The 18,671-nt window shown below is 39.0% G+C and overlaps 3 protein-coding genes across 5 annotated transcripts in view; 2 read left to right on the forward strand and 1 right to left on the reverse strand.

The window, feature by feature from the left end:
• The window catches only part of LOC118326785 (coiled-coil domain-containing protein 149-like), a 7,625-nt gene extending 1,658 nt beyond the window's left edge, over positions 1-5,967 (forward strand). The window contains exons 2-13 of one of the 3 annotated variants that reach the window (XM_035659878.1): positions 470-631; positions 755-793; positions 1,328-1,435; positions 1,607-1,723; positions 2,335-2,507; positions 2,764-2,836; positions 3,002-3,089; positions 3,215-3,362; positions 3,481-3,557; positions 3,687-3,722; positions 3,912-3,977; positions 4,197-5,967. In XM_035659878.1, the coding sequence (XP_035515771.1) occupies positions 470-631; positions 755-793; positions 1,328-1,435; positions 1,607-1,723; positions 2,335-2,507; positions 2,764-2,836; positions 3,002-3,089; positions 3,215-3,362; positions 3,481-3,557; positions 3,687-3,722; positions 3,912-3,977; positions 4,197-4,711 (1,602 nt within the window). In that variant the 3' untranslated portion in view covers positions 4,712-5,967. Of the gene's footprint in view, positions 1-469; positions 632-754; positions 794-1,327; positions 1,436-1,606; positions 1,724-2,334; positions 2,508-2,763; positions 2,837-3,001; positions 3,090-3,214; positions 3,363-3,480; positions 3,723-3,911; positions 3,978-4,196 lie in introns of all 3 variants that reach the window. The other 2 variants (XM_035659877.1, XM_035659879.1) reach the window with 2 other exon arrangements.
• A 95-nt stretch (positions 5,968-6,062) lies between these two features.
• LOC118326806 (extracellular superoxide dismutase [Cu-Zn]-like) lies at positions 6,063-9,106 on the reverse strand. Its single transcript, XM_035659904.1, has 2 exons — positions 8,765-9,106; positions 6,063-7,890 (listed from the first exon to the last, which is right to left on the reverse strand). The coding sequence occupies exons 1-2, from the start codon at positions 8,827-8,829 to the stop codon at positions 7,257-7,259; spliced, it is 699 nt and encodes a 232-aa protein (XP_035515797.1). The 5' UTR covers positions 8,830-9,106; the 3' UTR covers positions 6,063-7,256.
• Positions 9,107-10,237: 1,131 nt separating this feature from the next.
• LOC118326779 (pre-mRNA-splicing factor ATP-dependent RNA helicase DHX15) lies at positions 10,238-18,647 on the forward strand. The gene is made up of 14 exons (XM_035659868.1): positions 10,238-10,401; positions 12,250-12,589; positions 12,784-12,977; positions 13,072-13,231; positions 14,333-14,551; positions 14,645-14,812; positions 14,951-15,037; positions 15,209-15,358; positions 15,469-15,577; positions 15,687-15,878; positions 17,048-17,170; positions 17,601-17,791; positions 17,900-18,069; positions 18,190-18,647. Exons 1-14 carry the CDS (start codon positions 10,337-10,339, stop codon positions 18,305-18,307), a joined length of 2,286 nt encoding a protein of 761 aa, XP_035515761.1. The 5' UTR covers positions 10,238-10,336; the 3' UTR covers positions 18,308-18,647.
• Positions 18,648-18,671: the final 24 nt, after the last annotated feature.

Here is an 18,671-nt window from a genome sequence, read left to right on the forward strand (position 1 = left end):
ATTCTACCGCTCTAACAGGTAATTAAATGGTTAATCAATTAGTGGATCAGCAGAAAATGTATTGACAGGAGCCCTGATAATTGATGAATCATTGAATTAATTTATCGAGCGAAAAGGCCACACATTCACTCCTTTCAGATTCTCAAATGTCAGGGTCTGTTGTTTTTCTCTGCTTTATTCGCTCTGGGAAATCAAATCATGATTTACAGGTTAATCAAGAATGAAAACAATCATTAGTTGCAGCCCTAAACAGGATCATGATAATAATCAACATCAGAAGGTTTCATGTGCTTATTGTGATATAAATGGTTCTCCATGTTGGCTGCACTGCTTCATTATCTTCTTTAATAAACATTAAATGAATATAACGTTTTTAGCTTTGACACTGCCTACTTTTTCAGTACCATTCAATATCCATGCAACAATGCCTTTAACTTTTTCCTTCTGAAACATTTGTTCTTACTTGCAGTTCCTAATTTGTAAGCGGAAGCTGGAGAGTAAGAAAGAAGCTCTTCTGATTCTGTCTAAAGAGCTGGACACCTGCCAGCAGGAGCGGGATCAGTACAAGCTGATGGCCAACCAGCTCCGAGAGCGGCACCAAGGACTCAAGAAGAAGTACAGAGAGCTCATTGTAAGCCATCTCTGTGTGTCCTAAAGGTGCATCATGTTAGGGTGTTATAATAGGAATCAAAATTCAATTACATTTTAAAGATGTTACTTTTAATGAGTACCCTTTGTTTTTTATAACTAATAGGATGGAGATCCCTCTCTGCCTCCTGAGAAAAGGAATCAAGTAAGTGGTTTTTCTAACAGAAGTGTATATGGTTGTAAAATACTACTCTAAAGAAACCATAGAAAAGGCTCCTTAAAAATGCATTTGGCAGTTTACACAAATGCTCCAAAAGGCTAGAATAAGTGGACTTCAATACCCAAAATGCAGTTATGTGCACACACATACTTTACTGATCCCTGGGGGTAAATTGAGTTTATGGACAAGTTGTATTTTAATACTTAATATTCTGAGGGTATAACAATCACAGCATTCAGGCCAGGTGAGTTTCTGGGTGGCACAGTTATGCTTTGTACACAATTTAGTAACCAACAGTTTTTATTGATCACAGCCTGTGGTGTTAATAACAACCCCAGTGGTTTTATTGGAGCAAAAAAGGGCACATTTATCAGAGCTAATTGGATGCTCTTCATTATTTTAGGTTAAAAGATGGGGGAATCTTTGTATAAAACTTTTGATGTCAATCCTGAATATATTAATGTAACAGCTGACTAAGTCTGTGTGATGTTTCCCACATAACGCTCATGTCTTATTCAGGTGAATTTAGCCCAGCTGCTGAGGGACTCCAGAGAAAAAAGCAGTCAACTTTCTGAGGAAGTGAAAGAGCTGAAACAACGACTGGTGGAAGCTCAAGGCGATAACAAGGTACCGTGTCATACTGTGCACTATACTGAAAGCTGCAATAAAAACAAATTAGGTTATAATGTCTCTTTTTATTCATGATTATACCTCCACATATCCAGCATCAATGTATAAGTGAGTAGCGTTCAGGTTGTGCTGAAAATAATGGACAACTTAACTGGTTCTGTCTCTCAGCTCCTACGAATGACCATCACCAAACAGAGGCTGGGAGACGAGGAGGTCGGCGCTCGTCACTTTCCTGCACATGAACGGGAGGATTTGGTCAAACAGTTAGAAAGAGCCCGAGAACAGGTGAGAACAGAGGCACAGTGCCTGCTGCCTGCTGATCTCGACCTTTTTTTTTTAAAGGCAATAATTCAGCTTATTCAGGTGATTTTCAGTTAATGGCTTGTAGTTGACAGCATTGTGACATTTAATTAGACTTGGAAGTAATTCCACCATGCTTGTGACTACATATACACACACACAATCAGTGGTGGAGGAAGTATTCAGATACTTTACTTAAGGTTAAGTACTAATCCCACACTGTAAAAATACATTAAAAAATGCTAATAAAAGTATGTAAGTATAATGAGGACAATGTCCTTAAAGTATTAAAAGTACTCGGTGCAGAAAAGTCGGTGAATGGAAGAAATGGCAGTGATAAATCACAACAAGAAATAATAATAATGTAAATGTGTGCCAGATATTGCATAAGAGGTCATTTTCTGGAGATAAAATTGAAATGGGATGCGATCAGTGTGATAGTTTTCTTCAATTATTCAACAATATAGAGAGATATAAGAGAATTAAATTGTATACATTTAAGCAAGACAAACCTGTCGTATTAGTAGATGAAGTGAGGAAATGCTGTCTCATCATCAGTTTATGTCGTTACTCGGTGTGTTTTTGTGTTGCTGTAGAACGAGGTTCTGGAGCACAGCGTGAAGTCGCTCACAGACGAGCTTCAGGACGTACGAGCAGAGCGTGACGTTTTTCAGCAGAAGGCTCATCGTCTCAATGTGGAAATGAACCACATCGTGGGCAATGATGAGACACGGATTTTAGACATAGATGCACTCTGCATGGAGAACAGGTTTGTTACTCTGCTCTGAAATATCAGAATATGCCACAGTGTCCACAGTTAACAGCTGTTGAAACACTGTTGTCCCCCTTTATCCTTGTTCAATTAAATAATGCACATATTTATGATGATATGTTTATGCATATTTAGCTGTAAAATAAAAGCGATTATAACATGATTATATTTAGATTTTTTTAGAGTCATATCTGTGAATGCTCCCATGTAAACAGATGGATGATAGAACTGATGAGGTTTAATGATCTTTCAGGTATTTGCATCAGCGGTTCAGTCAACTTCAAGAGGAAATCAACTCACTCAAAACAAACCTGGTGAAGTATAAGGTAGGTACATTTTTATTTCTTCAATATTTTACTCCTACAGTTATATTTTATATATGTTTGATAGTTTCTTAGTTCTATGAAAGCAGAGCCATTTAACCTTAAAAGTTTTTTTTTCTTCTGAAACAGAAACCGCTCATTCTCAATAATGCTTTTTGTTGATTTCAGAGTGCCCTGGAGTGTAGGAAAAACTCTAAAATCTCTGGGAAACAAACAAACAGTAGTGCACTGACTGGGGTGCTCTCTGCTAAACAAGGTGAGAAGGAGTGTATTTTAAAAATCTTTCAGTATGTACAATGTCTCAAATTGTGTGTGTTTTTTTTTTTATGAAACCCTTAATCTTAAAACAGCATATGTTTGTGACTAATGATGTGTGTGCAGTGAAGGAATTGTTACTGTCTGAAGAAAACGGCTGCAGTCTGCCAGTGACTCCTCAGTCCATCTCAGACCTCAAGTCTCTCGCCACAGCTCTACTGGAAACTATCCACGAGAAGAACATGGTGATTCAGCACCAACGGCAAATCAACAAGTACTCCCATCTCATACTTCCCACTCTCTCTTTACACTCTAGGTTCTAATTAGCACACATCAATGACTTAGATGCTGGACAGAACGTGTGAATTTTAATAGTTTTTACGTCTTTTTAGGATTCTTGGAAATCGAGTAGCAGAGCTGGAGAAGAAACTAAAAACATTAGAAATATCTGGATTATGGAGCCTGCCAGGTGAACATAAGCACTGTAATATACTGAGACTGCTGTGTTTCAATGAAGCCTGCGTTCTACCTACTGTTTACAATAATTTACATTCCTTATCCTTTCTTCTCCTGTCCTTTTGCTTCTTGCTACCTGGAGGCCTGACTTATAATGTGTCTCTGGGAATATATGGAAGTATGTTCTTCTCATAACTTTGTCATGTACTTTTTAACCTTTGAACTTCATCTTCTTCCACCACTTTTCATATCTAGCCAAGTTATATTGACTCATTTCCAACCAATTTAACCGTTTTCTGTAATGACATGCAGATGATTTATACTGCTTTTATAAAAGCCTATTTTGGATAATGTTTTATCATAACAGGAGGAAAAGACACAATCACCCTGCACACTCATCAGGATGAGTCAACAGAGTCTCCTGGACATGAAGGTGAATATTCAACAGCTGGTTTTAGTTTAGATGGGATCTAGTTGTTTTTATGGAAGTGAAAAAAATGTTTTTACATTTGGGGGTAGGTATTTTCTGAAGATTTAGCTCAAATTTGAGCCACATTTGGATAGAAACCTGGCTAAAGTAACTATATATTTCTGTCGGTGTACGCCATCTATCGTTCTGTGCAATTGTGAGATTCAATTTCTTTCCTTACAGGTGATGAAGAGTCAGAAAAGATAGCTGTCGGTCAGCAGAGCTCCACAGAGGTCCCAAACCAAGAGAGTGGACTACCAACTGTGTCAGGCGGTCGAGAGGAACTTCACGAAGAGACGTGCCAGCAGAACCCCTCATACCAGTCGGATGAGGAAGAGCTCGAGACACCAGACGGTGAAGAGTGTCATGACGGTGGTCGATCGGAGATCACAATTGATTTAACTGCTTTAATGAGTCACCAGTCTGAAGAAGAGGAGTGTCTGAGTGATTCCCCTCCCACAGTACCAGATGTGCCACTTGACCTCTGCCACTTGCAGCAAACTCTAGAGAGGAACTCAGGAGAGGATCAGTCAGATGAACACACTGACGGGGTGGAAACTGTTGATACGAAGTGTATTATAACAGAGGAAAACATCAGTATCGATTTATCCACTGCCACCACTGCAAGTTCTGCCAGAGAGCAGGAGGACGTACAGTCAAACCAAGAGACAGAGCTTTCAGATGAGACAGATTGTTAGTCAGGAAATCTAAGGATAACAAGGAGAAGGATGAACGATGCAGTTATAATGTGATGCAACTTTATTCATTTTTATGGATAATGAAAAGAAAATCAGGAGCAAGTGACACTAATGGCCACTACATTACAAAATAATTGCACACTTGTTTGCAGCTTTAAAATGATTGCTGTTTTTGTTAACATATGCCTACATTTACATTACTGTAAATCCAAGAAATATCAAAACCAATTATTGGGAGACTTCATGTAGGATTTTCTCCCTAATATAACCCTGTAAAAGTAGTAGGAATAACTCATAACACACATAAAAAATCTTACTGTTAACTTTCAACCGTCACTGATGATCTAACTTGTGCTTTCACTTGATCCATTTAGAGCCTTGTGTAGTTCCACCTTTTATTTCATTTTATTTTTATTTATTTATTTTTAACTATAATTTTAACACTTTTTCGGTGGGGGGCTTTTATTGCCCATGTTCGGTGCTCAGCTGAAGAGAGAGTGGATGACAAGCAGCAAAGGGCCACAGGTTGGACTTGAACCCTGGGCCGCTGCAGCAAGGACTCAGTCCTGGCACATAGGGCGCCAGCTCCACCAGGTGAGTTATCTGGGCACCCCTAGTTCCACCTTTTTAAACTGATAAATGACAACACATTCTCTCAAGTATGTGGACACCAGAACATGACACCCATATGTGATTGTTGAACATTAATATGCTGCTATAACAGCCTACACTCTACTGGGATCTTGTTTTTCTACAAGATTTTAGAACCTGGCAGGAAGTCAGAGGTCTGTGCAGGTCAGTCAAGTTCTTCCAAACCAAACGGGGAAAAAAAGCATTCCTTTATGGACCTTGTTTTTGTGTGCGAGGTATTGTGTTGTTGAAAGAGAAAAGGGTTATTCCCATACTGTTGCCACAATAGTTGGAAGTTATACAGTGTGTGGGTATCAAATGTGGAGAAACTCTGATTTGTGGTGATTTAAAAAAAAAAGTAGCAAAAAAGTGCTTTGGACTGTGACTGATGGCTCTTCGCTCGTAATTCAGTCCCAGTCGGAGCGAGAACTCTCACAACAGTTAAGGAGAATGTAGTTTGCGTTACATTTCTGCTGTCAAAATTAAGAAGGACAAAGTGCTGCTTTTAGTTGAACATGAACAGAAAGATGTTGCTTAAAAATGAATAGTTTGTTAGAAACATTATTCTTTACCTTTCTACCTCTGGTCTACTCTTCCCCTTGACTTTAAAGAAACCTACCATACCTTACTGTACTCACTGCATCAACAGACATTCAACTGTTGTGAACAACGTTAAAGCTAAGCACAGACTTTATTTTGTTTCTCAAATATAATACACACATTTTCCAAACTTTTTAATTCCTTTATTGTGGGACATTTACTTATTTGCTGGCAGATTCTGTCTAGAAGCGACAGTCACTTAATTTAAAACTAAACATCCTTGCACAAGTTTTTATTTGTAATTATGAGCACACAATATTATCAAAGATATATATAAAATGCAGCATGACAATATACTATTAATTAATTGGATATTTCTTTTTTAATGCTAAATGCTTTTTTTGAATTCCTTGACAGATGTCTTCAAGACAGATATTTGATGATTTACAATAATTTGTCAGTTGAGGCTGAACAAAAAGATTTAGTTACAAGTACATACAACACACTGAAGCCACAACATCTAGATTACCAGCACTGATGTCTTTGTGTTTTTTGTAGTAACAGATATTAACTTACCAGACAGAAATTATCTAGAGCCGTGTGTATAGTTGTTGAATGTGAGCAAAAATGTGTACAAAATTGATTTATTTCTGCAAAATAAATAGTTTTCAACTACTGGTTTGTTGTATCTGAAAAAAAAGTTTAATGTATAGAAATCCAAAATTACATGGATGCTGTTCATCAGGATTTTACATATTGTGACATTGTCCTGAAGGTAAAGCTTATGTAATGCAGGTTTCTTAAGCTTAACGCTAACGTCAGCATGATAACATATTCGCAATGACAATGCTTACATGCTGATGCCTGCAGGTGGAGCATCTTAGCTTAGCATGCTAAAATTTGCTTTTAGCACTAAAGACAAAGTATAGTTGAGGCTGAGTATTTGATCATAAAACAAAGAATGGACAGAAAATGTTGGTGTGATGATGGTGCTTATAGGGGAAATGTCAGAGATTTACTAAAGTTGGTTGGATTCATAGGAAGCAGGAATGTCTGCACCAAACTGTGTGCCAATCCATCCCGTAGATGATAAGATATTTAGTTTGGACCAAAGTGGTGGAACGGCAAACCAACCACTCTGCTAGTAATGTGTTATTTAGTCTTAGTATTTTGAGAAAAGTTCTTGAAATTGACCCTGGACCAGTCCTTTAAGTTTGATAAGCCATTGTTGAATGTTTGGAGAAAGGGAATTTGATTGAGCCATTGATTTTTCTTCATATCAGACTACAGAATACAATGGATACAATGAATGAATGAATACAAGGGCAAACTTTGTAAATTGACCTCCGGTACAGTATATACCACTACTGTCAGATTAATTACTCCTCAGGCGCCTACTGTACAGTTTATGGTGCATATTCCAGAGATCGGGGGGGGAAATGCCAATAATGCAGCAGCCAAGCCTCCGGCCTGCGTTTCCATGCAGCAGGCTCCCAGCGTCTCCACCACGCCCTAAGTCATCGACCTTTTCATGGACCACCACTGCTCTTCCGATCACAGACATCCCTCCAAACAGCGTTGCCTCAGATTCTATTATGGCATTGATTTTTCCTTGCTGGGGCTCAAAGTTGCCAAAGTCTCCAGGGTGGTTTGGGTGATGTACACCATGTGGATTATAGTGGCCGCCAGTGGAGTCACACCCCTTGCTCAGTTCTCCGTACTGATGGATGTGCACCGCTCTGGGCTGTGGATCACCCTCCGTGGGGAAGCCATTGAACCGAAGAAGGACTTTGAGTTTTCCCTGAGGATAATCCTGCTTAAACAGCACCTGACCGTACACTTTGGGCAGACCCTCGGCCAGTGAGGTGCTGGGTCTCATTTTGCAGGCCGCATACAGAGTGCTATTGTGCTGCGAGACCTCTGGTGGAGCCAAAGTGTCACTGTCAGCTGAGACACATTGTTGACAGCCCGCCAGCAGAACCAACACTGCTCCCAATGTACTCATTGACCTGAAAAATATTAACACTATTAGAACAATGTCTCTTAGATTATTAGGATTTTTCCTTAAATAAGTAGCAAACACCTTGCCATGAAAATACTTGGTTACATTACATGTAACAAATGTACTTAAGTATCAAACAAGTAGCCGACTTATTATACAAAGTAGCTCTTTTCAAGATATAGAAGCTAGGTATATATTATTACATATGTTGCATTGTGGGATTATTATAGTTTACTCATAAATATGTAAAGTATTTTAACATTTCTGATGGATGGTGGAGCTCATGTGGCTATTAATCTGCAAATTAAATAGGCCTATAATAAGCAGCCTATAAATCAGCATAGTTGTAAAAAGTTGAATATTTCCCTCTAAAATGTGGTGGAGTAGAAGTGTAAAGCAGCAAAAAAAAAAAAAAAAGGATTATTCTAAAAGGCTACATAAGTAATTGTGGTAAGAGTGACTTCCATCCTCTGAATGTAGTTGAGTAAAAAAGTACAATATTCCCCCAAAAGTAAAAAAAAAAAAAAGTAGCACAATTGTTGTGTAATAGTGTTTTATGTCACCTCCAAAATGCCCCACAGTAATAGAGTAATTCTGTTCATCCTATTGACACAAATGGTAATATGCCCTGCTGCATATCAAACTCCTTTACCTGTCTATTGCCTATGTTAACACTTAAAACGAATGCACAGAACACAATGTGGACTGCACACTCAGTGTATTAGCCCTAAAAAAAAAGAACAGGGGGCCTCCTAATGAAGCTCACATGCTGTTCCTATCACCACACGAACATGTCGCAGTATTTTATCCTGCAAACAAAGTAAATAAACAGCCCAGACGCAGAGACTCCGGATGCAGCTAAACGAGCCAACTCCACTTACCCGTGTAGACGCATGGTCAGCAGAAACACACGTTCTCTGTTCAGAAGCTGCTCACTGTTGATCATCTGACGAGGCAAGGTGAAATATCTTTTATAAAAGTCTTGTATAAGCCTCAGTCAGTAGGCGTTGTTTTTCTGAGGGTGGAGCAGAGGTTTTTGCACACACAGGGCACCGCAGACGTCAGTATTTTTTTCTAATAAAGCTGGTGTTGACTTTTTTTTTTTTCTTTTCTCCACGCATGCAGCTGATCCAGTTTAGTTCAGCACTCGAGGCATGTTCATTGAAAAAAGTCTGGAAACATGTAAAACTGCTGTTAACGTGTCGTTAATTACACCCAGGTCTTCTAAAAAAATAAACTCCTCCTCCTTATGCAATCCTTGAAACAGCTGTAACATCCAGAAAACATGGATTTATTACTTTTGCTGCCTTTTCTTATTATCTAGAAAAATGGAAAGACTGACAATACGATATGCACTAACACGCAGTCTGCAATATGACTGCCAAGAGAACTGCAACACTACACTGCAAAAAAATAGGCTACTCTAAATTAAGAAGTATAATTTCCACTAAAATTAAAGTGTGTTTTCAACTAAGTGAAAGTGCTCTTAACACAGGCAGTGTGGCCGATATATGTGTTATATTATTATATTATTTGTGCATTAATGTGTAAGGAGCATTTTTAGTTTCGTAGCTGGTTGTGGTGGAACTAAGCTTACATGTTTTATAAACGGTAACTTGTACATAGATTTTCAAATAATCTTACAAAGTCACAAATCACTTTCAAAAATTAAACATTTGAATACTCCAGTAAGGTTATGTAGGCTGCTCGATTGTTTTTAGGGAGGATTTGAACCAATATTGCCCGTTATCTGCCCAAATCATCCCCTCAAACAGGTAGCAATATTTGTTTATCATATAGTTTGGGGTACAGGTGGATACCATAAAGCTACTTCAAGGTAGAGGGACGTGTGATCAACCCCTAGGAGCTGCTATAAGGGCAAAAATGAGCTGCACTGCCCAAGTAACGTTTTAAACCTTTTGTAGTAGCCTATAGACTATTGTTTGAAAATGTATAGTTTATTCAGCATTCTGGTTCTGGTGGTATCTCATAAGCCCATGCAGGCTGGAAATACATGAAGTAAAATAAAATATCCATTCATTAATTAATGCATACAAGCACAATACTGAAAGAACGAACTTAAAAGTAGATTTTGACAAAAGAAACCCATTTTCAAGACATTATTGGCTTTTACCTTACACACGTCAGTGAATATTGTGCATTATCCTGTATCGACTATCACAAACCATTTGGTTAACATAAAGCCTGCACTTTGGGGGCTGCAGGGCAGTTGCCCAACTTGCCCCAGCGCTGGTCATCCAGCTCAGCCTGTGGTTGTAAACACTGCCCACCCTCCAGGCCAGCAGGGGGCGGTAATGTAATCCGCACAGCCGCAGTTAAACACATTTGAAAGGAGGAAAACAAGCACAGGAACCTGGAAGTTAGTCCCATATTGCCCGGTAGGATTGTGTTCGCGTTAATAGATTAAAGATAAGCTACAATTTCTCCTAAAGATGTCCAAAAGACATCGTCTGGATCTGGGTGAAGACTACTCCAGCAGTAAGAAGAGGTCTGATGGGTAAGTGAAGCCTCAAACTTCCTGTCTGTTTAACCAGCAGCAGCTACCAGCTAACTGCTAGCTGCTGCTGGTTCATTTGGCTAACAGCCACCATGAATGTAAAGAGACAATACAACCGCAGCTGTTTAATGTGGCAGCCACGGTTTGCTCCATAGTTCCTCTGATCACGGGAGCATTAATGTTTGGCCTCGTTGTGTTTATAAGCTCGTGTGTTGATGTGTTGATGGATTAGTGTGTTAATGTGTTAGCTGCTGCTAACAGACGAACATGTAACGTCAGCTAACGTTCATATAGCGCATAGCTCCACGTGTGTGTGTGTGTGTTGCTAACAGCCTTTGCTACTTAGCTTACGTTAGCTCGCTAACCTTAGCTACAATGAAAAAGACTGATTTGGTTCTTCAGATAATTAATTAATTAAACTACTAACGTTAGATAATTGGAAATGTTAAACATTAGGAGATGATCAACAGTTAGTTCTTACCGTCGCGGTAAAATGCTTGCTAGCTGAAACTTTGAGGCTCGTTTTAACTTTAAATTACTTTAAATTAATCTTTAAATTACTGTAATATTGAGTTTTTTTTATTATTTTTTTTACTTACTGTTCTTATTGTGATATTGTTTTTTTTTCACTATTATATTATTATTGGGTAATATTGTGTTTTTTGTTACTTATTGTATTTAATGCGTCGGTATCAGGGTGGACAGCAAAGNNTTTTGTTGCATATGACAATAAACATCTTGAACTTGAACTCTTTTTAACCCCCAAAAAACCTTTATTAATTGACTTCACTTATTATAACTAATGCTGTCTAATACAACAATACTGCTTCAAATCATGCTGACATGAAGGTTATAAGCTTCAGTTTTGGGTGAAACTGTTTTAAAGTGGTGTTCTTTAGGGTTTATTGTTATTTTGGTGGAGGTATGCTCCGATGCTGTTTAATTGTATTGTATAATATTAAAATGTCTGTCTTAATATTTTGCCCAACCCATAAAAAGAGTAGGCTAAATATTAACACCTCCAAAATGATTAAAGGTCAAACAAAAACCCTCTCGGGTAGGAAGGATTTATTGCAGGGCTGATTTTTATTAGAACTAATTGAGTGTGCAGATATTAGTCAATATTAGCATCCATGTCTGTAACTGTATATTTTGGTATTAGGTATTGAGGTGGTGTTGAAACTGTGCTTCCATTACATCAAGTTCATATGTCAATAGTAAAATGTGACAGTACCTCGCAGTCAGCATGGGCCACAAAGGAAAAAGAAAATATAGACCATTTAATTATACACTGTAAAATATCAATACAGGCCTCTGAAATCGAATCAGGTGAGCTATAGTGTGCAGGTTTAGATCATATAGGACTCCCCATAATTCAAGGTTATTCAAGGTTATGTTATTGTCATTTACAACGCAAGGTTGTAGAGTTTTTGACTTGTAAACATTGTTCACATGAACATCCAGGTCATAATTACAACGGGGCAACTCTTATTTTTTTGGAACAAAAAAACAAACACATTTCACATCAGCCAGAGTCTGTCATTCGAAGCAATTAAAACCAATCTGAATGGATATGCTGCTATGTTGTCAATGCACGACCCACTGTACAATCATACAAACATTGTGAGTTGTCTAATGTGAAGGTTTGCAAGTTGTAAACATGGGGAAACTTTCCCAACTCTGCTTTTTAATCCCACACAATGTGAACAGGACTGAATACATAGTCTTTACAATTCTGACAGGAAATCACAAAGTGTTGGAAGTGTATTACGTTGTTGTTGTTACATAATGATTTCTTTACCATTGGATGGAAATATTTATAATAATGCCCTGCTCTGATGTTGACAGGAGAGACAGGGAGCGTGATAGAGACCGGGAGGACCGATCCAAGGACAGGGACCGAGATAGGGACCGGGACAGAGACCGGGACAGAGACACGAAGCCTGTTAGTGCCCCATCTAACAGCACGGTGCCGGCTGTGTCATGCTTGCCCACCATAAAGCAGATGGCCATGCACCAGCAGATCAACCCATTCACCAACCTGCCGCACACACCGCGCTACTACGAGATCCTGAAGAAGAGGTTACAGCTCCCAGTGTGGGAGTACAAGGAAAGCTTCAGCGATATCATCACACGTCATCAGAGCTTTGTGCTTGTTGGTGAGACTGGCTCTGGAAAGACAACACAGGTCTGAAATGCAATAAATCGGCCCTTCTCTTATGTGCTGGACACTAAAACGTTGCGTAGAAAGCATCCGAATTACCATCATATGCAGTATAATGGCAGATTTTTTGCTGTGTGTTTTTAAAAAGTGAGAGTGATTTGATACTTTCCTCTTAAAAATGTATGTGGATTAATTTCAACCTTTGCTTCAATCCCCAGATCCCGCAGTGGTGTGTGGACATGGTGAGGGGGCAGCCCGGCCCTAAGCGGGCGGTAGCCTGCACCCAGCCCAGGAGAGTGGCGGCTATGAGCGTGGCTCAAAGGGTGGCGGACGAAATGGACGTCATGCTCGGGCAGGAAGTCGGCTACTCCATCAGATTTGAGGACTGCAGCTCTGCCAAGACTATACTCAAGTAAGTGACTGAGGTCTGCTAATGCACAGCAATCATTTTTTTTTATAGACACAGAACATCTTAATCTAACAAAGCCTGTCTGTCATTTCTTTAGGTACATGACAGATGGTATGTTACTAAGAGAGGCTATGAATGACCCGCTGCTGGAGCGATACGGTGTGATCATTCTGGACGAGGCCCACGAGCGTACTCTGGCCACAGATATCCTGATGGGAGTGCTGAAGGAGGTGGTGCGTCAAAGACCAGATCTGAAGGTATTTGTTCATTTTTTAATAACAGCTATGGATTATTGGCTTGCCTTTATCACGGTTAGGTTTTGTGTATTGGCAAGAATTTGGCCAATATAATACGCATTGTGATACAGGGGTTATAATCAAATGTATTGTGATACCATAAGCAAGGCAATATATTGTGATTTGGGGAAAGAAATCTAGTTTAAGAAACACCATGAGAACAAAATCTGAGTTTAATCCTTTCTTTTTTTGCAACCACAACAGTTGGATTTGCATTTGTATGTAACATCCAATATCAAAGCCCTTAGTTTACATTTGCTATCTAGCGGTTGGGGTTTAAACACAAGATTTTGAGAATCACTACAATATTACAAAATATTGCAATGTGATCTTTTTTTTTTTTTAACATTTTGCTACAACCAGGTGCTTTACTAAATACACAGGCTGATAACCTGGACATTTATCTGTTTGCAAAGCACACACAGGTCCTGAGTTTAAAAAAACCTGCAACAGTGATTTGTGCCTCCCAAGGACTAAAAGAAGGAATCAGCTAATTTCGGCTCAAAATGTTTTATAATGAAACAGAAATTAGTGTTGGAAGTCCTTGGGAGGCACAAGTACTTATTTACGGACCATAAAAAAATTACAAAGCCATTATAAAAACAAATATGCAGATTAAAGTACTTTATTATTTGTTTAAATTAGACACTTGTATAATCTCTGTATAATATCACTGTTTAAGAGATTGGTGTATAATTAATAGAATAGAAAACACAGGCTGAAGACTTAGCCGGCCCCTTTGGATTCTAGTCATATTTATTCTGGCCATTCACACCTTATTCAGTGTTTTAACATTTTCAACAGATGACAAGGAGTGTGGTAGTTTACACAAAGTAGAACAGAATTGCATGTAGGCACGGCTATGTCAGATCAACATCACAGAATAAGTTCAGATATTGTATCATCTCAGTCAAGCAAATGTCATTAAAATATCTCCTGTGGCTGTTTTATTGACCCATCTGGGTAAAAGTCCTCTGGAGCTGGCACTCATCTCAACGTACAGATAGAGGCATATTTAAAAAAAACAAAAAAACATTTAGAATATATTTTCTTTCCTTCTAGGTGATCGTCATGAGTGCCACGCTAGACGCCGGGAAGTTCCAGGTGTACTTCGACAACTGTCCTCTCCTGACTATTCCTGGACGTACGCACCCTGTCGAGATCTTCTACACGCCCGAACCAGAGCGAGACTACCTAGAGGCAGCGATCCGCACTGTCATACAGATTCATATGTGTGAGGAAGATGAAGGTGACTGCCTTCTGTTTCTCACTGGTCAAGAGGTAAGACTTGTGGTTGATCCAGTGGATTTCTTACTATAGCAGCATCATTCTGTTCGCTCAACAAACAAAGTAACATCTTAATTTCTCTTTCAGGAAATTGATGAGGCCTGCAAACGGATCAAGCGTGAGGTAGATGACCTGGGACCTGAAGTTGGAGACATCAAAATCATTCCACTGTATTCTACATTGCCACCACAACAGCAGCAAAGGATCTTCGAGCCGCCTCCTCCGAGAAAGCCCAATGGTGCAATAGGAAGAAAGGTACGTTTTAAATATTACAACAGATTTTAGCAGAACTAGATTAAAAGATGTCTTCCTCCGCGGATGGCTGTGTATTGTGTGTCCATTTGCACCTACTTTTGATGATGGATATCTGACAGCCTGTTGCTTCATCCTCAGGTTGTGGTTTCGACAAACATTGCTGAGACCTCTCTGACAATTGACGGTGTGGTGTTTGTCATTGATCCTGGATTTGCCAAGCAAAAGGTGAGCAAAGCATAACCCACCTCAACGGATTTCCATTGCATTATATCCTGTGTGTAAAATGGTGCTACATTAAAACTCAGTAGTATAAATGCAGATACAGTATGTTTTATTAGGGGTTACTTCTAGATGTCCAGCTATTTCACTTAAACACGCTTTCAAATGTGTGTCCAGGTTTACAATCCCCGTATCAGAGTTGAGTCTTTGCTCGTCACGGCCATCAGTAAAGCTTCTGCCCAGCAGAGGGCAGGACGAGCCGGCAGAACACGTCCCGGGAAATGTTTCCGCCTGTACACAGAGAAGGCCTACAAAACAGAGATGCAGGCAAGTGACAACAGTGATACAAACTTCTTCTGGTTAGTAAGTTAGTTTAGCCTGTTCTTAAAATGATTACAGATAGTTGTTTATTAACATTGTAAACATCCCCACTCCAGGATAACACATACCCTGAGATTCTTCGGTCCAACTTGGGATCTGTTGTGCTGCAGCTCAAAAAGCTGGGTATCGACGACCTTGTGCACTTTGACTTCATGGATCCACCAGGTGAGTTGGTCTGCATTAGTTTGTCTGAATGATAGAACATTTATTAATCTCCACTTGGACCTGACTGTCTGACCTTTCTGTCTGTCTCCTCCCATATCTCCTTCTGCAGCTCCTGAGACACTGATGAGGGCCCTTGAGCTGCTGAACTACCTGGCTGCTCTCAACGATGATGGTGACCTGACGGAGCTGGGCTCCATGATGGCGGAGTTTCCTCTGGACCCCCAGCTGGCCAAGATGGTCATTGCCAGCTGCGAGTTTAACTGCTCTAACGAGATCCTTTCCATTACTGCCATGTTGTCAGGTAATGCCCAGGACTGGGCTGACATCTTCCTTCCCTTCTGTGGGCCAAGTCTCTTGGGGTTAAACACACAACCGCTCACTGGTTGTATTGGACAAAAAGTTTCCCACGTAGAATTTTTGTTTACGCACAACATTTGTGTGAATGAAGGCAGAACTATTAATGATATATACGTAACTGTGTTTAATTTAATATTAGTAAAGTATTTTTAAAAATACATATATTTTCAATTCCTATGAAATTTGTAGCAACAAAAAATATTGGTCCTACTACAAATTAGTTTTTTTACTCAAATTGTTTCTGTATTTAATCTTATTATTTTTGTTTAAACCAGTTGCAGTTAGTTTGTTGGAGAAGAATTCTGCAACATTTAATTTTGATGAACACATTTCTTTTTAACAGTAAGACCAAGTTGTAAACAAGGAAATGTAGTATATATATATATCATTATTTTATCGTAATAGTGAATGACATAATCAGTATGCCATCTTTTCATTGCCATGCAGCGTTTTTTACTCCACAAATTCACTTTTGTTGGAATGCGTTTACTCTGAGTGTGATGTAAATGTTAAAGCTCTCTAATTTGAGGTTTTAATTTAAGGCCATAATAAAGGATTATTATATTGTAATATTTATTGAATAGTGAGTGAGCCTTTCCAAGTGTTTCATCACTAAAGCAAGTGGATAGGGCAGGCACCACTTATATTTCTTCATATTCATCGCATTTATCTATATTTTCTTCTTACTGAATTAATGCATTGTGAATTTGACCTATTATTGATATGTAAAGTTATCATGTGTAGCCTGGAAGTATTTGAATAATCTGCTCTCTTAATGGCCTAACCATTGTTTCTCGATACCAAAACAAAGTTACATCTCTGAATCTTGAAAAGTTAAAACATTGCTGGTGTCCCTAACACTTTGTAGTTGTGTGAAAACTCTTGTTTTACAGATGTGGTTAAATGACCCCCCTCTCTACGAGCTAATAGCCATAACAGTTGGGAAAGACCATGAGAAAAGACTGCAGCCCCCCTTTGATAGAGCTTGTGGTCCTGCCCTGTCCCAACGCAGTGTCGAGTGCCCTAGCATCATAGGCTTTGCTCCATTTTTCTGTGAATGTTTGACTCATCCCTATGGGCGGCTTTGTTGGGGCCCATACCAACCTTGTTTAGTCCCACAGTGTTTTGTCCGCCCCACGGAGGCAAAGAAGGCAGCAGACGAGTCCAAGATGAGGTTTGCTCACATCGACGGAGACCACTTGACGCTGCTTAACGTCTACCACGCCTTCAAACAAAGTGAGCAGCGGCTTTAAATTGAATTTAATTGAATTGAATTGAATTAAAGATCCCCATAACACATGTTTCAAGACATAAATATTGTAATAGTAACTTGTGTCTGATGGTTTTCTCACAGAACAGTTTAAAGTTAAATTATTACAGTAAATTACATTTGTTTTTGACGATTGTGAATATATGAATAGTTATCATTTAAAGAGTCGAACAAACCCAAAACATTGTTCCCAAATACACAAAATAAATGTTACAAAGACTTGGTTAATAATATAAGTGACGCCTTTTTACATTACACACAGTCCATTGTTAAAAATATCGATGAGTACAGCCTTAAATTTGTTATTGAAATAAAATTAAAGGCCTCTCATACCTGTATTGGAAGTATAAAGAACTTAACCAAATGAAACTGATTCCTTGTTATACTTTTTCCCAGACCACGAGTCTAACCAGTGGTGCTATGACAACTTTGTCAACTACCGTTCACTGATGTCTGCTGACAACGTGCGGCAGCAGCTGTCCAGGATTATGGACCGCTTCAACCTGCCTCGCCGGAGCACAGAGTTCACCAGCAGGGATTATTACATCAACATCCGCCGAGCGCTCTGCACCGGCTTCTTCATGCAGGTAAGCACACATCAGTAAATGTTTACATCTTTCATGATGTTTTTACAGGATATGACTCCTGTATGGTTTGTATTTAACCGTAATTTATTTATTTTTTTTATCCTCCAGGTGGCTCACTTGGAGCGCACAGGTCATTACCTCACAGTCAAAGACAACCAAGTGGTCCAACTGCACCCATCTACAGTCCTGGACCACAAGCCCGAGTGGGTGCTCTACAATGAATTTGTCCTTACCACCAAAAACTACATCCGCACTTGCACAGACATCAAACCAGAGTGGTATGTGTGCACAGATGAAACGTTTTACTAGTACAGGATTATAAAGCTCAATGAATATAACTGATTGTACTTGATCTCCTGACAGACTTATTCACAATCCTCTTTCTTCTTCTTCTACAGGCTGGTGAAGATTGCACCCCAGTACTATGAAATGAGTAACTTCCCACAATGTGAAGCTAAAAGACAGCTGGAGCGAATCATTGCCAAACTAGAGAGCAAGGAGTATTCCCAGTACTGAACAATAGCCAAGAAGTGTCCTGGAAAACAACTGCATACTATAGTTTTAGATCTTTCCGTATCATTGTATCTTAATGTTTCAGATTTGGCATTTTGATTTTTATATTTTGTTTGCTTTTTGTTTGTTTGTTTTTTTTCTTTTTCCCATCAATGTTAATTCTGTAACTAAGTGTTATGTCAGATGAAATATCAGTAAATATTAGACCTGGCTATAAAGATTTTTAAAAGGAATATCAGAAACATGTCATTTAGATGTGGTTGACTTTCCTTTAGGGGATTGCTGAGTCATAAAAAAAGATTTGTGCTTGCTTTGTTTCTTTAATAAAGGAGCTTTGACTTAATTTCTGTGTATATATTAATTAGTA

The sequence above is a fragment of the Morone saxatilis genome, unplaced genomic scaffold (genome assembly GCF_004916995.1).
Source record: "Morone saxatilis isolate NCDOM2014 unplaced genomic scaffold, NCSU_SB_2.0 Contig17, whole genome shotgun sequence".
In the NCBI taxonomy this organism is placed as follows: domain Eukaryota; kingdom Metazoa; phylum Chordata; class Actinopteri; family Moronidae; genus Morone; species Morone saxatilis.

Coding starts and splice junctions, on each gene's coding strand:
- LOC118326779 (XM_035659868.1), top strand. CDS start 10,337: ATGTCCAAAAGACATCGTCTGGATCTGGGTGAAGACTACTCCAGCAGT. Junction 14,552..14,644: donor TGTTTCTCACTGGTCAAGAG/GTAAGACTTGTG, acceptor TTTCTCTTTCAG/GAAATTGATGAGGCCTGCAA. Junction 15,359..15,468: donor CCTACAAAACAGAGATGCAG/GCAAGTGACAAC, acceptor TCCCCACTCCAG/GATAACACATACCCTGAGAT.
- LOC118326806 (XM_035659904.1), bottom strand. CDS start 8,829: ATGATCAACAGTGAGCAGCTTCTGAACAGAGAACGTGTGTTTCTGCTG. Junction 7,891..8,764: donor CTGACCATGCGTCTACACGG/GTAAGTGGAGTT, acceptor AATATTTTTCAG/GTCAATGAGTACATTGGGAG.